Raw genomic sequence first — 20,119 nt, 5'->3', positions numbered from 1 at the left:
AGAGCCACATACATAAGCTTTTGGGACCTCAGAGATCTCTTTTTCCAGTTAAAGACCTTCCTCTCACTTAGGAAGGACAGCCCTTATGTGAGACTTAAAACCCTCTGTCCCTGAGCGTATCATAGCGTACTAAACATCTACACAACAGTGTGTATATAAAATGGCAGGAAACATGCTGCTAAATTAAATTACATGCTTCTTTTAAATGCTTCATTCAGTGATATGAACAACTACCAACAGGTCACAAAGTCACATAACAAGTCTTGGTAAAGTCCAGTCCCCGGTCATATCCCCCAAAAACAAAAATCAAATACCGTACCGTAAAAATATTGGGAAATATAATGATCATCACATGTGCAAAAAAATATAATAAACTGGCAAATACAGTTTACCCATCAAGTTTTAGAACACACTTATGGCTGCTGAGGGGGTGCGTGGTACATTCTTTAGCATTAGACGTTATCACCAATACTGTTTTAACATCAGTCCCACCAGATAAAAGGGCCTGTAACCATCTGTATAAATTATTAGCAGCTGACCTTTACCATTGAGCAAGGCTCTCAGCGAGGCTTCCCTCTAATCACGCAGGAAAGCAGGCCTTTCCCTAGTAACTTCCTCTACCCCTCCCTGGCCTTCAGCTTTTTTTTTCTGAAATCAGGAATTCCTGCAAGTAAACTACGCCATGATACAGATTTCGATGTAGCCGAAAGCAGAAACAGCCAGTCTCGTTTCATGTCCCATTTTAAAGTGCCCAAGCCAAGGCACCTATTCAAAGTGGGATTAAGCTGCCTCTCAGGATGGATAAATATATCTGAGGAAGCGGATGGCACCCAAAAAAACTATCAAGTTACCCGCAGGTAAAGAACCTGTATTAAAACAAGCAGCTGAGAAGATGATAGTGGGAGAACTGGTTATATGCATTTTATCACAGAGCGAGCTGATGATTTCCTTTACCTAGTGGGCGCTTACATAAAACCCACCACAGGGGGCAGCACTGGCTTTAACGCCCTATTGCAGAATAAACTTCCCCACATTTTTGGTCATCGTGCTGTATCAGTGTTTTAAAATATCTATGATAAAAATCAGAAGGGACATTCTATTATTGTTTTGTTTCCAGAGTAGATCGTGAAGAAACGCTCGTGATGTTTCCCTGTTAGGGGGCCAAGTGTTATATGTGCTTGGCAATACCACACTATAGAGGTAAATATTGGCCCTGGCACTTTAAGATCAGTGGCCAATAAACTACAGGTAGGTGTAGAGCTCTGTCAGGCAATGGCTCACTTCCACTTCATTTCCACGGCTATCCGGTGCTTTTCTTCCAGCAAAGGAACCTAAGTGGTTCTCATATAAACATTGCTCTCTGGTAATAGGAAGGGGTCATGATTATCATACCTGAGAACTTCCCACCATGGGCTATCAAGAGCTTTCCCTCTTCTGGGGGAGAGGATTTGTGATGGACCAAGGCTAGCCTCGTGTAGAAGCAGTGCTAACTCCACACAGCCTTTAGTGAGTGGGCAGTAGAACGTAGAAAGAAGAAACTGATCTGGAGACGGGGGGAGGGGGCTTTACTTACAGATTGAGGGTTAAATCATTTGATTGGTAAGACAAGGTAACCTAAAATGATTATTTATTCCATTATCTTTTGAAGTGAGTTAAAATGTAAGGCTTTGTGGGGTGAAAGGCAGATTTATAGCAGTTTTTAAAAATAAGACTCACCAGGCATTTAAAGCCAACATTTCAGGATAAACAAAAAAAAATACCCACTGGCAGCTTTTTGGGAACTTTTCTTATGCCATAACACACATAAATACAGGAGATCTTAACTAGACAGGTCCTTTATGTTATGTTTCTGTAATTTAAAATGTCCAGTTCTGATGCCCTGTCCTTATTAACAGGCAGGAAGCTGTAAATAAATACATGGTTAAAAGAACAGGTTACTGTCCCCGACAGCCCCGTTAAAGAAGAATGCATACTAAAGTATTCTGTCAGGAGGTTAGTATACATTCTTCCACAACAAGAAATTACTTACCTGGGGTAGAAGCTGCCCCCCTGCAGCTGCCTGCCTCCTTCCAACAATTCTTGCCACTGATTGGTTGTTTAAAGCAACCAATCAGTTGCAGGAAAGAGCTCTTATCAACAGGACCACTCTCTGTGCATACACACAGATGTTTGATGGCTGGAGTGTCCCTTTAACCACATATATGTCCCAACGCCAGTTAACACCATTACTGATGTCACCTTAGAAGAATGCAGTTACGGTGTTACGAGTGTTGGAGAGAACATTAGTTTATTAGTGCTCCATAAAGTGGACTACTTTATGGAGCACTAATAAACTAATGTTCTCTCCATCTGGACCATTACTCCATTGAGGAAGCCATGCACATAACTTGGCCTGATCTACTTGAACGTGTTTAACTTTAACTAACTATAAAAATGGGTTCTAACAAAAACAATTGTGCCACGGTCAGTCTACAAACTCATTGCATAAAAGAGTGAACAATAATTCAAGAACAAATACTGTTGAAGAAAATATACAGTGCTGACTTATTACTGGATGGTCTGATATATATCTACTTGGTTATTTATTTACTCTGGGCCCCCATCCTCTACCTCTGTGGCCCCCTTTCTCATTGCTGAGTGCCTCCCCAGACCTGTTGTCCTAGAATAGAACACTGTACACACAACATAATAAATATTATATATAAAATATTTTTCAATTATATATCGCAATTGGGTGACCTTAACATCTTCTACACAGAATTCATTGCATCAGTGATTGCTTAGCGACGTTATTAACTTTATTCCGAGGCTCATACAGTATATGCGACAAAAGGCCAACCCCAATAAATGCCAACAAGCAATCAGGCGCTCCTGTAATATTTTTCAATATATCAATAATTACTCACCTTTTTTTGGCTTCTTCATACTGCCAGTTAAGCCGTACTCTATCCACCAGTTTTGTTTTGTCATCAAAGCCAAACTGTATTCAAAAAAATATATATATATAAACGATATATTTTTACACTCAGATTAGCCGGGCTGCTCGTAGGTGTATAAATCTTTTGAAAATCAAATACTTGTATCCCAAACATTTTCAATTCAATCTGATGTATCCTGAAAATGGGGAGTGTTCTTTTCCCAAATAGCTTTATTATTTGATGTAACCGGGCACTGCACCATTTGGGTAACTTATCAATTTAAACAGACAATAATGTGGATTGAAACTTAACATTATAACGACATTTTATAGTTTGCACTATATAAGATTAAAATCAGATGGCCAATTATTCTATAGTCATTTATACTTGCAACAATTTCTTGTGTTAAAAGTACGGACACGTCGAACTTCAAAGAGGGTTATTTATAATAATAAAGAAATAATAATTAGAAAAAAAATATTTAAAAATACTTTAAAAAAAAAAGTTTCAAACTGCTACTGCAATCTCTTCTAAAATGCGAATTCCAGATCTGGAATGTCTGAACAGTGAATCAAATTCCCAGCAAACAATGGTGTGTCCCGCACAATGGAAGACACAATACCTCTCCAGCGATGTCAGTTTGTGAGCAGGCATCACAGTATTGCTGAGGTAAGCACGGGTCACTGAGTGAGCTCAGATTGTGCGGAATATTGTGCAATGACTCTGAAATGCAGCAGCTATTTCGGAATCCATCGGTCAGCTTAGCCAGGCTCTGTTTTGAAATAAAAACACAAACAGAATTTAAACAGCGACTACAATCAATGTTCTTAAAAACTAACATAAAAACTCAAGTTTTCCAAATTTTCACATTCTGTCCAATGGGATTGCTGCTTCCTGGCTGGGTCTATGGTGTGTACCATATATAAATTCACGGTTCCTTAAATTTCCACAATGATTAAATTTAGGTTGGTGGGATATAACACAGAGTTAGGCTGAGATGGGAAGTCCCGGGAATTTTCCCTTCAAGCAAATCTTTGCCCCAAATCATGTCAAGGTGTTCATAAAAAAAAATAAAAAATCTGGAAACGGAAACAACAAAAACATAACGCACAATGCCGGATTTGGTCATGGTGTTATCTCAGATGTGATACTTCCTCTTTAAATTTCTCTGGCTCTATAAACATGTTGTAACAATATTTTTTATGATGTGACAGATTAATCTGTTTCCCAGCCGAGGGTGGTGTTCCTTCAGTTAGAGAGTTATAGCTTGTGTTTTGAAGGCCCAAAATGCTGGCAACAACGTGGTTAAACAGCCACGGGAGAAGATACATTCCTGACTTAATTGTTAGTATGTAGCAGCATGTTTCGATAGCGGTGTCTTTCCCGTATTGTAAACATGAACAATGTGCTAGTACAGAGCTTATGCCTGTGACTGATTATAAGACAAGCCAGACACGTAAAATAGATAAAACATATAAAAAAAATAAAGCTTTTCTAAACACAGAAAAGTGGGCAGACTAGTAACGTTGCGCATGTTGGCTGCTAAAATAGAGCACCTTGTAAAATGTCCAAGGAAAAATTTTAGTCCAACTCAGAGGTTGCTTAAAGGAACATCTGGTGTCCAATACAGCAATGGAGAATGCAGAAGGTAGTCAATATTGGAATTTGGTAGAGCCCATTCCTTCCTCGTTTTAAGAAATTAATGAAATTGGGAAATTTCTTAAATAGAAATGTGCACAAATGTCCAAAAATGACCTGGGACCCAAACAAAACAAATTAAAACAAAGCTGAGAGCTCTTAATTTTCGTTTGCATTTGGTTGTTTTTCCCCCACCCTCACTCACACTCTCTTAATGTCTTCCTACTTTCTCTACCAACCGCTTCTGTCTCTCCATCTCTTTTTCCAGAGCTTTTTGTCCCGCCTCTTCTTGTTCTACTGTACTACTATTCACTTCTTTAAGCTGGCCTCCAGGAACGCTTCTGCAGCTTGGCGTACACCATGGGGACCACCTTAAACCCTACTAGAGGCATGGGGGCAGAGGCTGTCACGATGGCGAATCGCGTAGACATCTACACACTGCCCCGGCTACACATGGGGACCAGTAAGTGGGGCGGGGGGGGGGAGATAGGAGGATCCAGGTCCCCTGCAGCTGCGGGGGATCTGGATCTTAGTCGTCTCATAGTCAGACCTATTTGAGGTCTCATTATAAGACGACCCCGATTATAAGACCAGGGGTATTTTTCTGAGCATTTGCTCTGAAAAAAACCTCGTCTTATAATCGAGCAAATACGGTATGTTACATCGATCATCTCTCATATATATAATATTATGACAAATAATATAAAAGAAAACCAGAATTACAGAAAAATCTATTCACACTAAAAACAGTACCTGCATAAGTTCCCGCCGTTCCTTTTCTCCCATACATATTGCTTGTCGTATAGTTCGGAGTTCACTCATAATTGCTTGCGCCTCATCTAGCTTATAGTTGGTGTGCGCACTTGACATCTTTCTGTCAATCCTGTGAACACATTAAAAAGAATGAGAAATGGCAGTACATTTATTTAGTGGGAAATTTATTTTTTTGTCATCAAGGTCAACAGCCGTAGATTTTTTTGAAGACAAAAAAAATAGATATTAAATTTCACATTATAAGGAATGGGCTTGGCTTAAAACGGATCCAAGTCTTTAGTTGGCATTTCCACCATGATAGGGTATTTTGTACTGTATGTGGACATTCTTCACACAGAAACGTCTCCTACTGAAAACTAAAGAAACCACCAAGAATAAGAAAAGGAGACGGACGAGCAGGAGTAAAGCGGGTGGGGAGAATTTAGGATATGGATGAAAGTGACCTGGAGACCTTCGGAAGCAAGGTTGGACCAAGTATGGAATCACCCACACCCCAACAATAAGAATAACTATGAATAGATGGATGCCTTCTGTCTTTAGATGCCTGTGATGCCTTTAGCAGGGGACCATCTCAAAGTCTGTTGCTTTACCTGTCTAAAGAGGTCCTATCTAAAAATGTAATATTTTCTATTTCAGGGCATAATGTTTTTGTTGTGACTGTGTGTAGAGAAAGACCCCTTATGCCCAGAGCTCAGTGACTCAGTGCTTTTGCTCCCATTCTCAAATGTATGTACCTGCCCAGCTCTGTGGTTATTTTAATTTTTTGTCCAAGGTCATAGTAATGAATACATTGGAATGATCATCGTTACTAGCCCTGGCCCTTATTTAAAACCTCTCCCTTGTAGGTGCTTCTTCTTGTGTTTACCCTGCCTATGGTTGAGAGAAAAGGAGGACTGTCTACACTGCACACACACATTTATTCTAAAAAAAAAAAAAATGTTACCGTCACTAATACAGTTAAATGTAAAAATCATGTGAGCTCTGGCTGGCTGGATTAGGGAATGTATGGAACATTTGTCACAGCTCAGGATTACAGTCTGAAATGTATATGATTTAAAGCAGAACATCTGCATGGACTCCAAATCTGCCAGCACTGAAGCTCTTCACATGGTCTGTACATCTGACAAATATTATTAATTCCATATCCTTAAAAATATGAAAATATATATTTTTGAAGGGAATACATACTGAACAAATTACAGCTATACACGACGCAGACAATTGAAACTTGCCCTGACTTGTATGCTTTTAACCCTTATCTTAATCTATACAAAAAGATTCTAATAAACATCCTTCTCCGAAGGCAAACATATTAATTAGGATACATGTATTAGAGATGTGATTTTAGCTGTGTATACCAAAATCAAACACACAACTGGGACAGGCAGATATCATTGTGTGACCCCGACAATCTGCCCATTCTTCCCGACACCGATGTATAAAACGCTGACATGTTAAATACACATAAATACTATACGCACTTGTGTGCGCGAACATTTTACAATTATACGTTTTACATTTATTTTCATAAATAGACGATAGCTATTTTTTTTTTTTTTTTTTTGCTTAATCCTTGGAGTCTTATTTCTAAAATCAAATCGTGTAATAGTAAGAAGTGACAGCCGCACAAGGCACCTCCCATGTAAAGCCATAGATTACCTGCGAGAAGAATGGAAAGTTTTGTTATAAATGTGGCCTTTTACATCATCAGGCCTGGCAGAAGGCCTCCAGCTAACCACAGCTCGCTTCCTGCAAGCCTTCTATCAACAGCACCTACTGTTGAGAAGCCAGGGCTCTTTTTTTTTCTTTTTTTTACAGGACCTGTCCCATTACTTCTAACAATGACCTTTTTGTTTTTTTAAAGCCACTTCTGTATGTTTCACTGTTATCTCAGGGTACTTGCCATATCTGGTGTTTTCTCGTGGGCATGTGCCTTTTGCTACATACATATAATCTACGACTTCTTCTCTCCTAGCAGCTAACAATGCCATCCTGTTCTAGAACTATGCTAAGATTTTGAAAGCTAAACAAGTAGCCCCAGATGGAAATTCCCTGTACAGCCAAAACTGTTATACCCGCAGCTTCTTACAGCTATGCGTTAAATGGGAAGGAATGACTTGTTTGGATGCTCGGGAGGGGACAAGCTGTGTCTGAGTCAGCACTACATCAATCAAACCTCGAACATTAATCGAGCTCAGGAACAGGTTGCATGTTACAAATTGTAAACCAGGGAAAAACAGCCCGTTGGTACCTAATATTTAACTATATTTTTTATCTGACAAAGAAGCTACTCCAACACCCTTATCATTGCTCCAAAAATTAACAATAAACTGGTAGGGACAAGTTGCCCCAAAAGTTGTCCCCAGCAAGTCCCACTGAAATCTACTGTGGTCTTCTGGAAGCTCCAAACCCCCAGTAGGTTTAGGATCACTCAAGCCCAACATGGTATGAGTATAAACCTGTACATCAAATACTGCTCTTAAATACATGTTGTTGTGAGATTCAGTGGCTCTAAGCAAGTTGTTTTGAGACCCATGATTAAAAACGCATAAAATGTAACCATTAAAGCTGCTATAAAAGGATGAAACGGGTAATTAATCATATATCATGTGGAATAATTGTAATGTACGCTAGATCATTTTGAGGGTTGGACGTTATCACCATCAGTCAGGTCCTAATGCAATATTAGTAGCAATACAATAATGAATTCTAACAGGGAATGAATGAATTCTAACAGGGAATGAATGAATTCTAACAGGGAATGAATGAATTCTAACAGGGTGTCTCTACATAATCCACACCATAGGTACTATACATTTTAGATTTACAAAGGGACAATTAACTTACTCTTGCAATGTTTCAACTCCCTTTTCTTTATACTGCAGTTCTTGCTTCATCAAAGTCAACTCTCGTTTTAGTCTAGAAAGCTAGAAAAAAATAAAATAAAAAGAAAGATTCAAACAAACACAAGTTACGCATTTAGTGGCAGATTTTGGTTCTAAAAAGGCCAAAAAGGGGACAGGGCTTTTAAGGTAAATATTTATTTTACGTTACCTTTACATATTAGTTTGGCCTTCAACTACATATCTTATTCTGAAAATACAGAGGTTCTTAGGTAAAGTATAAGCGGTTTATAAGGTTTCCCCCTACACCTGACTAATGCTACAATGTATATGTTACTAAAGGGACATCAGTAATTTAGAAGATTATGTTTTCGACTTACCCTATCTCGACGACTTGCAATTTCGGCTTTAATTTGATACGGGTCATACTTTGTGTTTGTGGAGAATCCAGAAAAAGCTACAAAAAATAAATACAAATAAAATAAACAAGATCCAACAAAACTGTCATCAATATGTTTTTTTTTTAATCGCCCCCCCAAAAGTTTTTTTCTTCTTTCCTCTTTTTGAAATAGTATATGGGGGCCGTATGCTGAGGTTTACGGCTCAAGTTTTTTTCAACGTGGACAGTCACCTAGATGGTACATTTGCTCCGAAGGATTTCAATTGTGGCATTTTCCTGCCACTGATTGAAGCTTCAATCAGCCAATCAGTGGCAAGGATGGTCAGACTAAGAAGGAATTGGACCGCTGTTGCAGCAGGGCTGCTTCCCCTTGTACTTTTTAAGTACTCACAGTCTAGGCGTTCTCCAATACTGGGAGTTTACATTACGAGTGGATAAATCAAGTGAGATTCAAAAAAAAAAAAAAAAGATGAGGTGGCACTAAACGTTTTGACTAAGAAACCAATCAAGCAGATTTATACTAAAAGTAAGGCTTGCAGAATCATTCCTTACGAGTTTGCTAGTAAAAAAACCAAAAACCCTTACCACATTTAACCCCTTAAGGACAATGGGCGGTCCCTAAACCCATTGAAAACAATGCATTTTGCATTTGTCATTAAGGGGTTAGTACACGTTACACAGTACCATCTCATAAATGGCCCAAGTCATGTGGGATATTCTGGTTTTAGAAGCCTGTCCTGCAAAGTAGAAATTGTTCCCATGGTGCAGCAGGGCTGCATGCTGCCCACCTTCTGCAAACTACTTTGCCTTGTATATTGCGTGCCAGGAAATGATGTCACATGACATCATAGCACAGTGGATCAGCTTGGGATCCACGGATTGTGCAAAGTATGAAGAAGGAAAGGGTCATGCAGAGTACCGACCAAAGCTAACAAAGTTACAAATACATTTTAAGCACATTAAATTAGATTTGAGAAAAGCACAAAGAACGCCAGCAAATGATCAGAGAAAATATAAAAATGACTGCATGAATAGAAATATTCCTGCAATATGAATAGAGTGGTGGATCCATAAAAATCATATCACGGAAGCAGAGCAAAGGTGACCATACAACAGCAAAGGAATTTTAGTATGTTTGACGCACACAAGGCCATCTTGAGGATTCAATCCTTAAAGCTCTGGAAGTCAATAGGAAAAACGGATAGACTGGATGAGTCAACGTGTTCTGCAAACGCTGAATAGGTGATGCACTGCGTATGTGTGACATAGTATGAGTTTTCACAGACATGGATGCACACATGGCTTTTATTCATAAGGTAGACGGAAAACTTAAATATTAGACTCATACGGGGTGTCCGCTTAATATTCATAGATTTGTCAGCATCATCTCATTTCCTTTTTATAATATATACAGTGATGACAAACGCACTAATTTCATAACTATGCCCAGCAGTTCCATTACGTCATTTTCTTTACATATTTAACGCTTTATGAGGGTCTATTCATGTAATCGTAACAAACCAATAGAAATACGTGGGATGTTATGATTCAGTAAGGGGAAAACCCAAATTGGAAACTTTTTCTTTGTTCGCTTTTTTTAATTCGATTTTGATCCAAGGGTAACAGAAAACAGCAGCTGATATTTTAGTAGTCTGATTCAAAATACTATTTTTATCAACATTGAGCAAATTAACCTCTTTTTGTTATTTACAAGTCCGCGCCATAACAGTCTATGCTGCGGCCAAACACGTGGGAGGCAGTGTGTTAATATAAAGCACGGCTTTGTGCTAAGCCTGGCCTACACTACTCTGTTTGCCAGATGACATTCTTATCCGAAAACTAGACAGCACCCAGTGAGTATATATTTGGAATAATAACCCCCTACTTAGTATTTTGAGAAATGCCTTTTTTTGATAAGAGGTTTGACAGGGAGGACTCGTTTATAAAGCACAGCTCATAAACAAGGTATCCATTGCTCTTTAACTTCTTAAAGGGGTAGTCTGGATTTCTGTTTCTCAAGAATCACTGAGGCAAATTATCTTTCCTTCTAGTGACTGAAAGCAACACAAACACGGAAACTGATATGAGGTTGGGACACCCAAAGGTGCTCGGAGAAAGTGGATTCCAACCCCTCAATGAACCCCCCCAACACAGGTGTCCAGGTTAGGACTCTTTGTGGGCACGCTATAGAGAGAGCCCCATCAAACTGAAGGTCCACATCATCCAAGATCATGTAAAAGGTAATGTTTGCTCTCACCAATAAAGGCTCTCCTGCCGCCTAATGGTTTACTTACAGCTAGTATGTGAGCGGCTGTCATCCTCACAGAGCTCATGCAGCTGCTGGAATTCCTCTTGGGCCAACTCGAAACGCTGCTGCTTGATTTGATAAATCTCCTTCTTGGCGTTCAGTGCCTCCTGGGCAACTACCAAGTACTCTTTCAGCATTCGCTCCTGTTCCCGCCTCCACTGCTCACGGGGGTCTTCGATTTGCGTGAGCTCTATAATAAATCGACAGAGAAGAAGAAAAACGCTGATCTGCACTGAAATGAGTGCGTACATACAATCAGAAGGGTGAGCGACCCCACTGGCAGTTGTTCAACAAAATAAGGGGTAACCATAGCAAATACTTTTCTCTAATATGGGTGCGAGTTATTGAATTGATAAAAAAATGTAATGAAAAAAAGACTGGTCTAAATTTCCAAACCGTGACCCACCAGGCAAGCTCTCCTGTCTGATATAATAAAAATGTAAGCTTCGCATGACATAATCCATGTCCCTTGAACATGCGCCAGTACATGTATCAGCCAGATGCCATAACCATCACTGTCCACACAACGCAATCTGTAAATTAGGTAGTGTAATACGGTACAGCGAGATTAAAAACAAATCACAGAATTCATTCAGCTGGAACCACTCAAAGACTTTGTCAAGCATTCCACATGTAGGATAAATCACGTGCAACAACGTATTTTATACTATATCCAATTCCAACTAAAATTTATACCAGTCTTTCTGTTTCATTCCCGATTATGAGAAATGAATGCATCAGCAATGCACCCAGTTACTCGACTAAATTATTTTAACGTATATACTCAAAATGCAACTCGATAGCCTATTAGCGTGGACTTTTTTTTTTGCAGGGGAGTATGGGAAAAAAAAAAGGGAATCCCTATGTGAAATATAAGAATGAATTCTCAAATAGTGAAGGAGGTTTCCAGTTCTAATTTCCGACGGTTACTGGGAGAGGTTCTGAAAGACATCGTAGTAAAACAGAACATCTATTGAGAATTCGCAAGCAAAGAAATATCGAGAAAAAGGAGTAAGGTGGAAGATGGCGAAAGAAGAGAGTGAGTGGAGTGGTGTATATGTATCTAAGTTCATAGTGTTAGAGAATGTGTACATATGTAAATGCATGGTGTTAGTGTATGTCATTAGCATGTGTGTTGGAGAGTGTAAGCGTGTGTGTCAGTGTATGATGTTAGAGTGTGTGTATATGTAAGTACATGGTGTTAAGAGTCAGTGGGTGAGTGTAACTGAACGGTGAGTGACTGTAGTGTGGTTAGAGGGAATGTGTATGCGAGTGTATGGTGTTAGAGCAATTAAAAATACCAATCTGTAGGGGAGCAGATTTCACTGACCCCCCTTCAAGCTGCACAGCCATTCAAAAATAGGATACTCCTATAAGCTGCCCAGGATACAGGCGGCCAAGGGAAGCAAGTCACACGCAGGCACGTAAGTTGAAAAGCTGATGGGTAAGGGTATTTTAGGGCAAAACATTAACACCATATTTATTAAATACTATTCACTATTCCATACATATATAAGGGGATAGGAATTGCAAAAAGGTCTAGCATTTACATGATGTTGTTGCCAGTGGCAGCCACACAAAAGGAAAATCAGCTTGGTTTTCAAAGTACTTTAGTCATGCGGAAAGCTGTGCGCCTGAAACTTCTTAACAAGCTCCATATATATGAAAGCCTGTGAAATCTGTGGTCTATTGGAAATGGGGCAAATCACAAGGGATCCGCAAGGGATCAGGGGACTGCTTCCGATTTGGAAACCTCTAAGACGGCAAAACCGTTCAGAGTAATAATTTTTCAACAGAACAAAGTTGAAAAAAAAGAACTTATGTAAGTGGAGAAGTATTACACAACGTCATTAGTTTGCACGTGTAATTACATATATAAATACAAGGAAAGCTTACGGTTTATGTGGTCCATGTAGTATACACCAATCTGTTGATCGTAAACAACTTCCCATCCTAAAGGCAGTTCATTCCCAACGCAGTCTGCAAATGTCAGAGGCTTCGTTATTCTGGAAGGAACAAAAAAGGAGAATTGGTCAGAAGCAGTAGGATGCCTATGCCAAAGTTACAGAAACCACAGAGATAGTATGCAAATCATGCAATCAGCTTGGTATTATGGGTAGTGGCCCCTAAATCAGCACAACAGGCATCGCTAACATTACTGTCAATAAGATGCACAAGGTACAACTCTTCAAGACGAATAGGTCACCATCTTCACTGAGAGGATTTCCTACTGCGTACAGCCATGGAGTTGGGTCAACTTTTAAAAGAATATTGTTCATCTAAATTCATCTTTACTTACTAGATTCAATTTAGAGTTCTAGTTAACATTAAAACTACAGCATATTTTGCAGTTGACTTGTTGCAGTTGACTTAATAGTCTTTTATCACCCTTACTGACCTTATAATATAGTCGTGAATAACCCATTGTTTCAAAATTGTAAAGAAAAAAAAAAACAATTCTTCCTGAAGTTAAACTAATCAAATTATTTCAATTACCCTTGGCACGTATCATCCACAAAATACCTACATATTAACCTTACAAGCATTTCTCACTGCGGGCACCCGGCCAACTATATCTGCTCAGGGGGAAAGAAGCATGTTTTTCACAGGGGATTATACCTGTCATTTATACCAAACACACTTATCACTGGATGTATTTTAAAAATGTAAAGCACGCAGATTAATATTCTGAAAATGTGTGATATGCCTCCCATTTTGGCACGTCCCAAAGAGAGGCCGAGAAAGATCATAGGGCAATGCTTGATGTCCATGGTGAACCAGATACAAGAAGCAGCTCCTACAAAAGGCTTGAGACAAGAGACCGGTCCCTGAAAGTTCATATTCAGTGCCCCTGGGGTCTGATTAAGGTATAGCCTAGATGTTCCATGTCAGTAGTCATTGTGCCAGCCCAGGTAGGCACTGTGGGAACAAAATAGGACTACCTTTATCAATAAGATCCAATGGTGACTATCAACAGCCAAACAGCAGCACCAAAGACTTCCAGCTAACAAAGGAGTACCCGGTTTTGGATGAAAGGCATATATCTTTTTCCCCCTAGAATTAGATCGATTCTAGATCATCTTTACAGACATTTAGGATATGTAGAGCTAGTGGCTATTCGGAGAAATTATGGACCCCCCAAGGAGTAATAGTTATTCTTTTTATCTTTACAACCTTATTGATATAAAAATATGTCTTGTCTGAACTTACCGTATTTGCTCGATTATAAGACGAGGTTTTTTCCAGAGCAAATGCTCTGAAAAATACCCCTCGTCTTATAATCGGGGTCGTCTTCTCAGACCCCCCAAAAAATGTCTGCTGGGGCCATGCTGCTTACCGGTCGCGAGCAGCGTCTCTTCTGTTAGAAGCAGGAGGACAGGAAGCTTGCAGCGTCCTCACAGAGCTCTATCTCCCCCTCCCTCCTCTGGGGGCGGGGCCAGAGAAGTTGCTCTACAGCCGGTCCCCTGCAGAAGTCTTCGAGTGAGAGATCTGCAGTTCAGGTAAGGGGGTGGGGGAGGGTTTTTGGGTAAGTATGTGTGATTAATGTGTGTTTAATGTGTGAAGTATGTGTGATTAATGGAATGAATGAGTATTTAAATGTGTTTGTGTGTGATAGCATGGATGTGTAAGGGGGGTGGGGGTTGTAGCATGGCATAGGGAGGCTGTAATCCCACTACTATCATCCCCAGGTTCCAGCATGTACTGGCTGCCTTGGCTTGATAGGAGTGTGATTGCTGTTAGCAGTTTGATATATATATATCAAACTGCTAACAGCAATCACACTCCTATCAAGCCAAGGCAGCCAGTACATGCTGGGTTAAAAGGCATATCATGGGGCTGAGTGGCATATAGGGGGTTAAAATGCATTTCTGGACCTCCAGAAATGCATTTTAACCCCCTATATGCCACTCAGCCCCATGATATGCCTATATACCTCCAGAAATGCATTTTAACCCCCTATATGCCACTCAGCCCCATGATATGCCTTTTAACCCCCTATATGCCAGAGTGGCATATAGGGGTATAAGGCATATCATGGGGCAGAGTGGCAAATAGGGGGGTATAAAGCATTTCTGGGGGCAGAGTGGCATAACTGGGGGGGGCAGGTTGGCAAATAAAAGGAAATTTAAAAAATATATTTTTCTCAATCATAGCTTTTATTAAACATGAAAAAATAATTTACATGAATTAATATTTACTGGTAAAACTTTTTTCCTATAGGGTCGTCTTATATTCAGGCTTTTTGTTTTTTTCCTAAATTAATATTTTGATTTTGGGGGGTCGTCTTATAATCGGGGTCGTCTTATAATCGAGCAAATACGGTAATACAATCCCTCGGTACACTGTAACATTTTAACTAACTTCTATTCCTCAATGATGGTTGAAGAGTTTATTTTAAAGTATTTCATTGCAAGTTGCAGACCAGTGGCTCTCCAACATGTCCTCTGAACGTTGGTCCTGGTTTTATCTATCCCCCAAGCAACACATTACTATAATCCGTAAACCCAACAGTGGTCCCCGATGACTGCAATGAGAACCATTGTTGAATCTAGTCTCAGGGTTATTAATGTCTGTCTTGGAAGATAATTCTGGGAAGTCTATATGATAGGCCAGGTAAGGTTTCACCGTCTAAGCTTGTAATACACATCCAGAGCGTAAAACGCCTTCGGTTATAACTTTTGTACCAATGCACTATGAAATATTAACTGTAAATATTAACTAATATCTCCTACTAATTACATTAAATTGTACTGTGGTAGAACATACACCATGCAGTTACTTAGGATAAGTGTAACCCAAGCAGAAAATATGCTGTTTGGTACTAAATCAGACGCTGTGTGGTGGAGCTATTTCAAGTATGCACAAAAAGCCACATGAATATTTCATTAAGTATATGAGTAATGAGGGAGGCTTCTGTCCTCCAAACAGGTAAAACAAGACTTTCTCTTTTGTGCCTGTGTAGCCATGAATTAATTATAATGGTATGTACTTATGTCAGTTGGTCTTCTTCATCCGACCAACAGCCAACAAAAATGTATCATGCCTCTTTGACATGCATGAAAAGTTTAAATTTCTATTTGGGAGAGCAAAATATTTCACAAAGTGTCACAAAGGTCACGGCTTGTCCTAAAAGTTTCATAGTGTGTCTCAAATTCTAAAGGAACAATTGTACCAAGGTCACTCAAGGTCAGAGCTAGAGAAGGCAACAAATAAAGGCATGAGTGACTCTGAAAAACAAGCGGTACATAATATTGTTAAAAGCTGAACCAGCGAGGGTGAAAAGTTAAAGAATGTGCATGTTACACAGTAAATTATTTCCAGACTTTCTCCCTTACATACCATTTGCTCCTCAAAATGCCCCATGGAACGATATGCCCCACGGAGAAACATGTACATCTCTTATTTTGTTTAACCTATGGTGGCTGTACAAAAACAGTAAAGCAAAACAGAATGTTATTTTTTAATACTTATTGCAGGGCTCAACAAACTCTGAATTGTTCAGGGCTGCCATCGTGAACTGGTGTAGTGTGTGCACTATACGTGACCGCGCTGGGCGGCTTGCGTCACTCAATTTGCTGGAAAGCATAGTGTGCCTGATTCGCAATGGCAGACAACAGCGGCATGGCAGGTGAGAGAGGGAGTAGGGTATGTGAGTGTATGTGTATACTATAGTGTCACAGTCAGTGTGTATGTGTGTAAATGTATAGGGCTGGAGTCAGTGTGTGTATACTGTAGTGTTGGTGTGTGTATATGTGTAGCGCTGGAGTCAGTGTGTGTATACTGTAGTGTTGGTGTGTGTATATGTATAGCGCCGGAGTCATTATGTCTGCTGTATTCTAGTGCCAGATTCAGTGTGTATGTGTCCATAGTGTTAGGGTGTATAATTTTATATATGTATAGTGTTAGCCAGTGTGTGTGTGTATGTGTATATGTGCATGCATAAGAGTGTGGTGCAAGTGTGTATGCTGTTGTTTATGTTACAGTATGCATTAGCATGAGCGTGTATGTCAGCATATAGTGTTAGTGTGTGTATTAGTGTATGGTGTTAGCATGTGTGTACATGAGCATAGAATGTAAGTATGTATGCGTTACTGCGGTGTAAGTATGTATGTGTTGTGAGCATAACATATTAGCGTGCGTCTGTTATGGTTCAATAAGGGGTGACAACATACAGATACACATATATAGCTCCGCAGAGTAATGTTTCATCATCTGACATCATGACTTTTCAACTGGCAAAGGACCATTTATAGAACCAGAAAATAGCTGGGACTGCATGTGAAATCAGTACCACGCAAGCCTGATCAGATTAAACCGTGCTTACATATTACATATGCAACACGCTATTGTGGTATGTAAGCTCCTCACACATATGGGTTGTCCATTGATTGATGTCCACTTTGGCCAACTGGGAATGTTCGATCTGAGGAAAACACCCGCAGTAACACATTCTCTGGCTCCAGCAATAATCTATCATGAGACCCCAGCTCCTCACATGTGTAAAGCCCTGTGGTGAGGTTTAAACAAATGGCTTATATTATGGCTTCATTTTAACAATTAGCTCTAATCTACACCGTTTCCCCCAAAACAAAGCTAACAGGAACGCAAGCACCCCAATGGCTAGCACATAGCACAAGTGTAGTAGTCTCTTGTCCATTATACTTTACTCCCCCCACCAGGACGGACTTTATAATGAAAAAAGAAAAAAAAAAAAAACAGCAGAGAGATAAGGGTTTGCTGAAGCATTCCAATAAATTCCAGATGTGAATTGTATACCTTAATATTTTAATCCAAGAGCAATAACTAGCAAGTACTTGTGCATAATTACTAAAGAAAGTCCTTCAAACCATGATTTTTTAGGTATACTTAGATACCTGCAAGTTCCTTAATCTACTAGACGAGAGGCGCAAGATTATCTGTGGACAGACGGGATAAAACAGATGTTTAATTCAATGGTTACAAGTTGTAAATCACCGAACAGCTTAACACTAAATTGTAGCAGTTTGCCAACAGAACGTAAAGTACAAATCCGCATAAAAACAGGAATCCCACATTTTTGAGTTTTTTTTTTTTTTTACTTAGCAAATTTCAATTTGACGGTAGGGAATCCATGTTGATATTTATGAGGTGAAAGCACCACTGGTTTAAATATATTTACCATTACGCAAACAACGTCTAGACATGAGTTCCTGAATTCCATTCATACAATTTTTTTTATTATACGTTTTTTTTTTTTTAAATTCTAACTTAATGGTATTAACATACATAATAAAAGTTAAAAAAATAACAACACTAATACATTCGAATATATACTCTGTACCAATGTAGCATTGACACATTCTGCAAAAACGTATTAAAGAACAAATACACCCTTACAACCTTATGGCGGTGGTTTCCTGGAATTTCTTGGCTAAACAGAGAGAGATTATGCCTGGAATACTGTAAGGGCTACAAGGCCAACAAAATTCAGCCATATTTACCCAGTGTACTGTTCCAAGGCTTCAGCCATAACCCTTACTATGTATAAAATATCTCATCCCACCCTTTATCACAAAGGCTCTTTAACCAGGTATCCTTATGACACAATGCAGGTGCAGCAATGAAGTGTATAAGTAGCCTCCTATAGGCATAAGCATTCCAGGTCATCGGCTGGGGCTGGGTACAGCACAGAATATACTGTATCACACATTTACAAGCACTTTTTTTGTTGTTTTTTTTTGGTGTGTGTGTGGGGAAGGCTGTGCCTTTTGGCCGCCACTCTCTAGCGAATACTTCAGTGTTTCTTCTTTCAGGAGGTGGCCAAGAAGAGTTGTCCCTCCTAAGGCTTTAGGCAAGGATGGATGGAAGGGGCTGCAGATCACTATGTAGGAAGTACAACTCCAGAAGAGGAAGAAACGGGGATCTGGTCTCGACTGTGGACTTATCAGTTTTTGGAGCACTTTCACCTTTTTTTTTTTGTTTTCAGCCTCAGACTTCCAGGAAGAAATAATAAAAAAAATCTTGGTCAAGTAGAAGGTCCAGTCTCTTGTTTACAATAGTCTGTTACAAGTCTACAACTCCAATCGCCATCTTGACAACAATTACCAAAGCTTTTGGATGCCTGGAACTGATTGAGGGCCATACTTAAAGATCTACAAGCAAGCATCAGTAATTGCTGTACATGTTAACATTCTTTGGTTAATCATATACAAGCGGCAGCCTTTTTATTAACACGTTTCAGAAACAGACCCGCCAAGCAAGCACCGTTAGAGAGAAAAAAAGTTGAATTTGACCCCGATTAAAAAGTTACCCTTACTGTTACGCATCACTTGTGAAACGGACAACATCAGCACATAGCAATGTGATACGGCAACACAAAGAAATGTGGTTATGTTAAAACCTTCCTCTGCTGAAGTAAAACTTAATGGGACTTAATGAAAACAAGCTTTGGCGGAGATAAGTAAAATGAAGAAATATGATTTGCTCTGCTAGGCCAGAGGGTTTAAGATATTTAATCAAAGTTGACCTGCGTCCGATAAAGGGGCGCCAAGCCTGTTTCTTTTTTATACTTAATTTCTCTCCCACGCAATTCAGTAGTGCTCATGGTTACCCCCTCGTTTTAAACAATGACCTCTTTTTAGACATCAGCCTTAAAGGGCAACAATCACCACCATAGCATAACTAAATATATTTCTCTCGAGCTCTTCCACTGTGGGCCTTTGCTCCATTGCAGCTCTCCACAGGGCAAGTTCTATTACCAAGGATCACAAAACTACAACTATAGTATATGGTTTCCAAAGTTGTGAGGACATTTGTTAGTACTAATCACCGCCCCCCCCCCCCCCGGTAGATTTATGACCATAGATGTCAGCGCTTCATTCTCAGATGTCCTCAGATAACCTGTGACAAATTGATGCCTTTCTGGCAGCAATTTCAGAATTGCAAAAAGCAGGTCAAGAAATAAGTTACACACCCTAACTACAATTGTTGCCAAACTCCCAAGGAATTGCATTCAAATGCTTAAACAAAATGTTCCTACACAGGTCAAGTAATCCATGGAACTCCAATACCAAGACTTGTCGATGCAGAATCTGGGGAAAAGGAACATAACTAAGGTGTAACTAAGGGTGACACGTACACAAATGTAAGTATATGTAACAGAGTAACGTACAAGATACAACCAATCTCCTGCTCAAGTTTATTCATTAAGGCAATAGTCTGCAGGAGAGTTGCAGTTTCAGATCCCAATGAACAGTTA

General features: G+C 39.6%; 1 protein-coding gene across 1 annotated transcript in view; it reads right to left on the bottom strand.

Moving 5' to 3' along the window:
* Positions 1-20,119, bottom strand: part of WWC3 (WWC family member 3) — a 71,893-nt gene that overhangs the window by 18,501 nt on the left and 33,273 nt on the right. The window contains exons 3-9 of the mRNA XM_053455878.1: positions 12,778-12,887; positions 10,868-11,071; positions 8,554-8,630; positions 8,178-8,257; positions 5,310-5,439; positions 3,541-3,690; positions 2,907-2,980 (exon numbers count right to left, since the gene is read on the bottom strand). Of these exons, the coding sequence (XP_053311853.1) occupies positions 2,907-2,980; positions 3,541-3,690; positions 5,310-5,439; positions 8,178-8,257; positions 8,554-8,630; positions 10,868-11,071; positions 12,778-12,887 (825 nt within the window). The remainder of the gene's footprint in view (positions 1-2,906; positions 2,981-3,540; positions 3,691-5,309; positions 5,440-8,177; positions 8,258-8,553; positions 8,631-10,867; positions 11,072-12,777; positions 12,888-20,119) is intronic.

Source organism: Spea bombifrons, chromosome 2, assembly GCF_027358695.1.
Source record: "Spea bombifrons isolate aSpeBom1 chromosome 2, aSpeBom1.2.pri, whole genome shotgun sequence".
Lineage (NCBI taxonomy): Eukaryota > Metazoa > Chordata > Amphibia > Anura > Pelobatidae > Spea > Spea bombifrons.
This window is presented reverse-complemented; position numbering and strand designations above follow the sequence as displayed.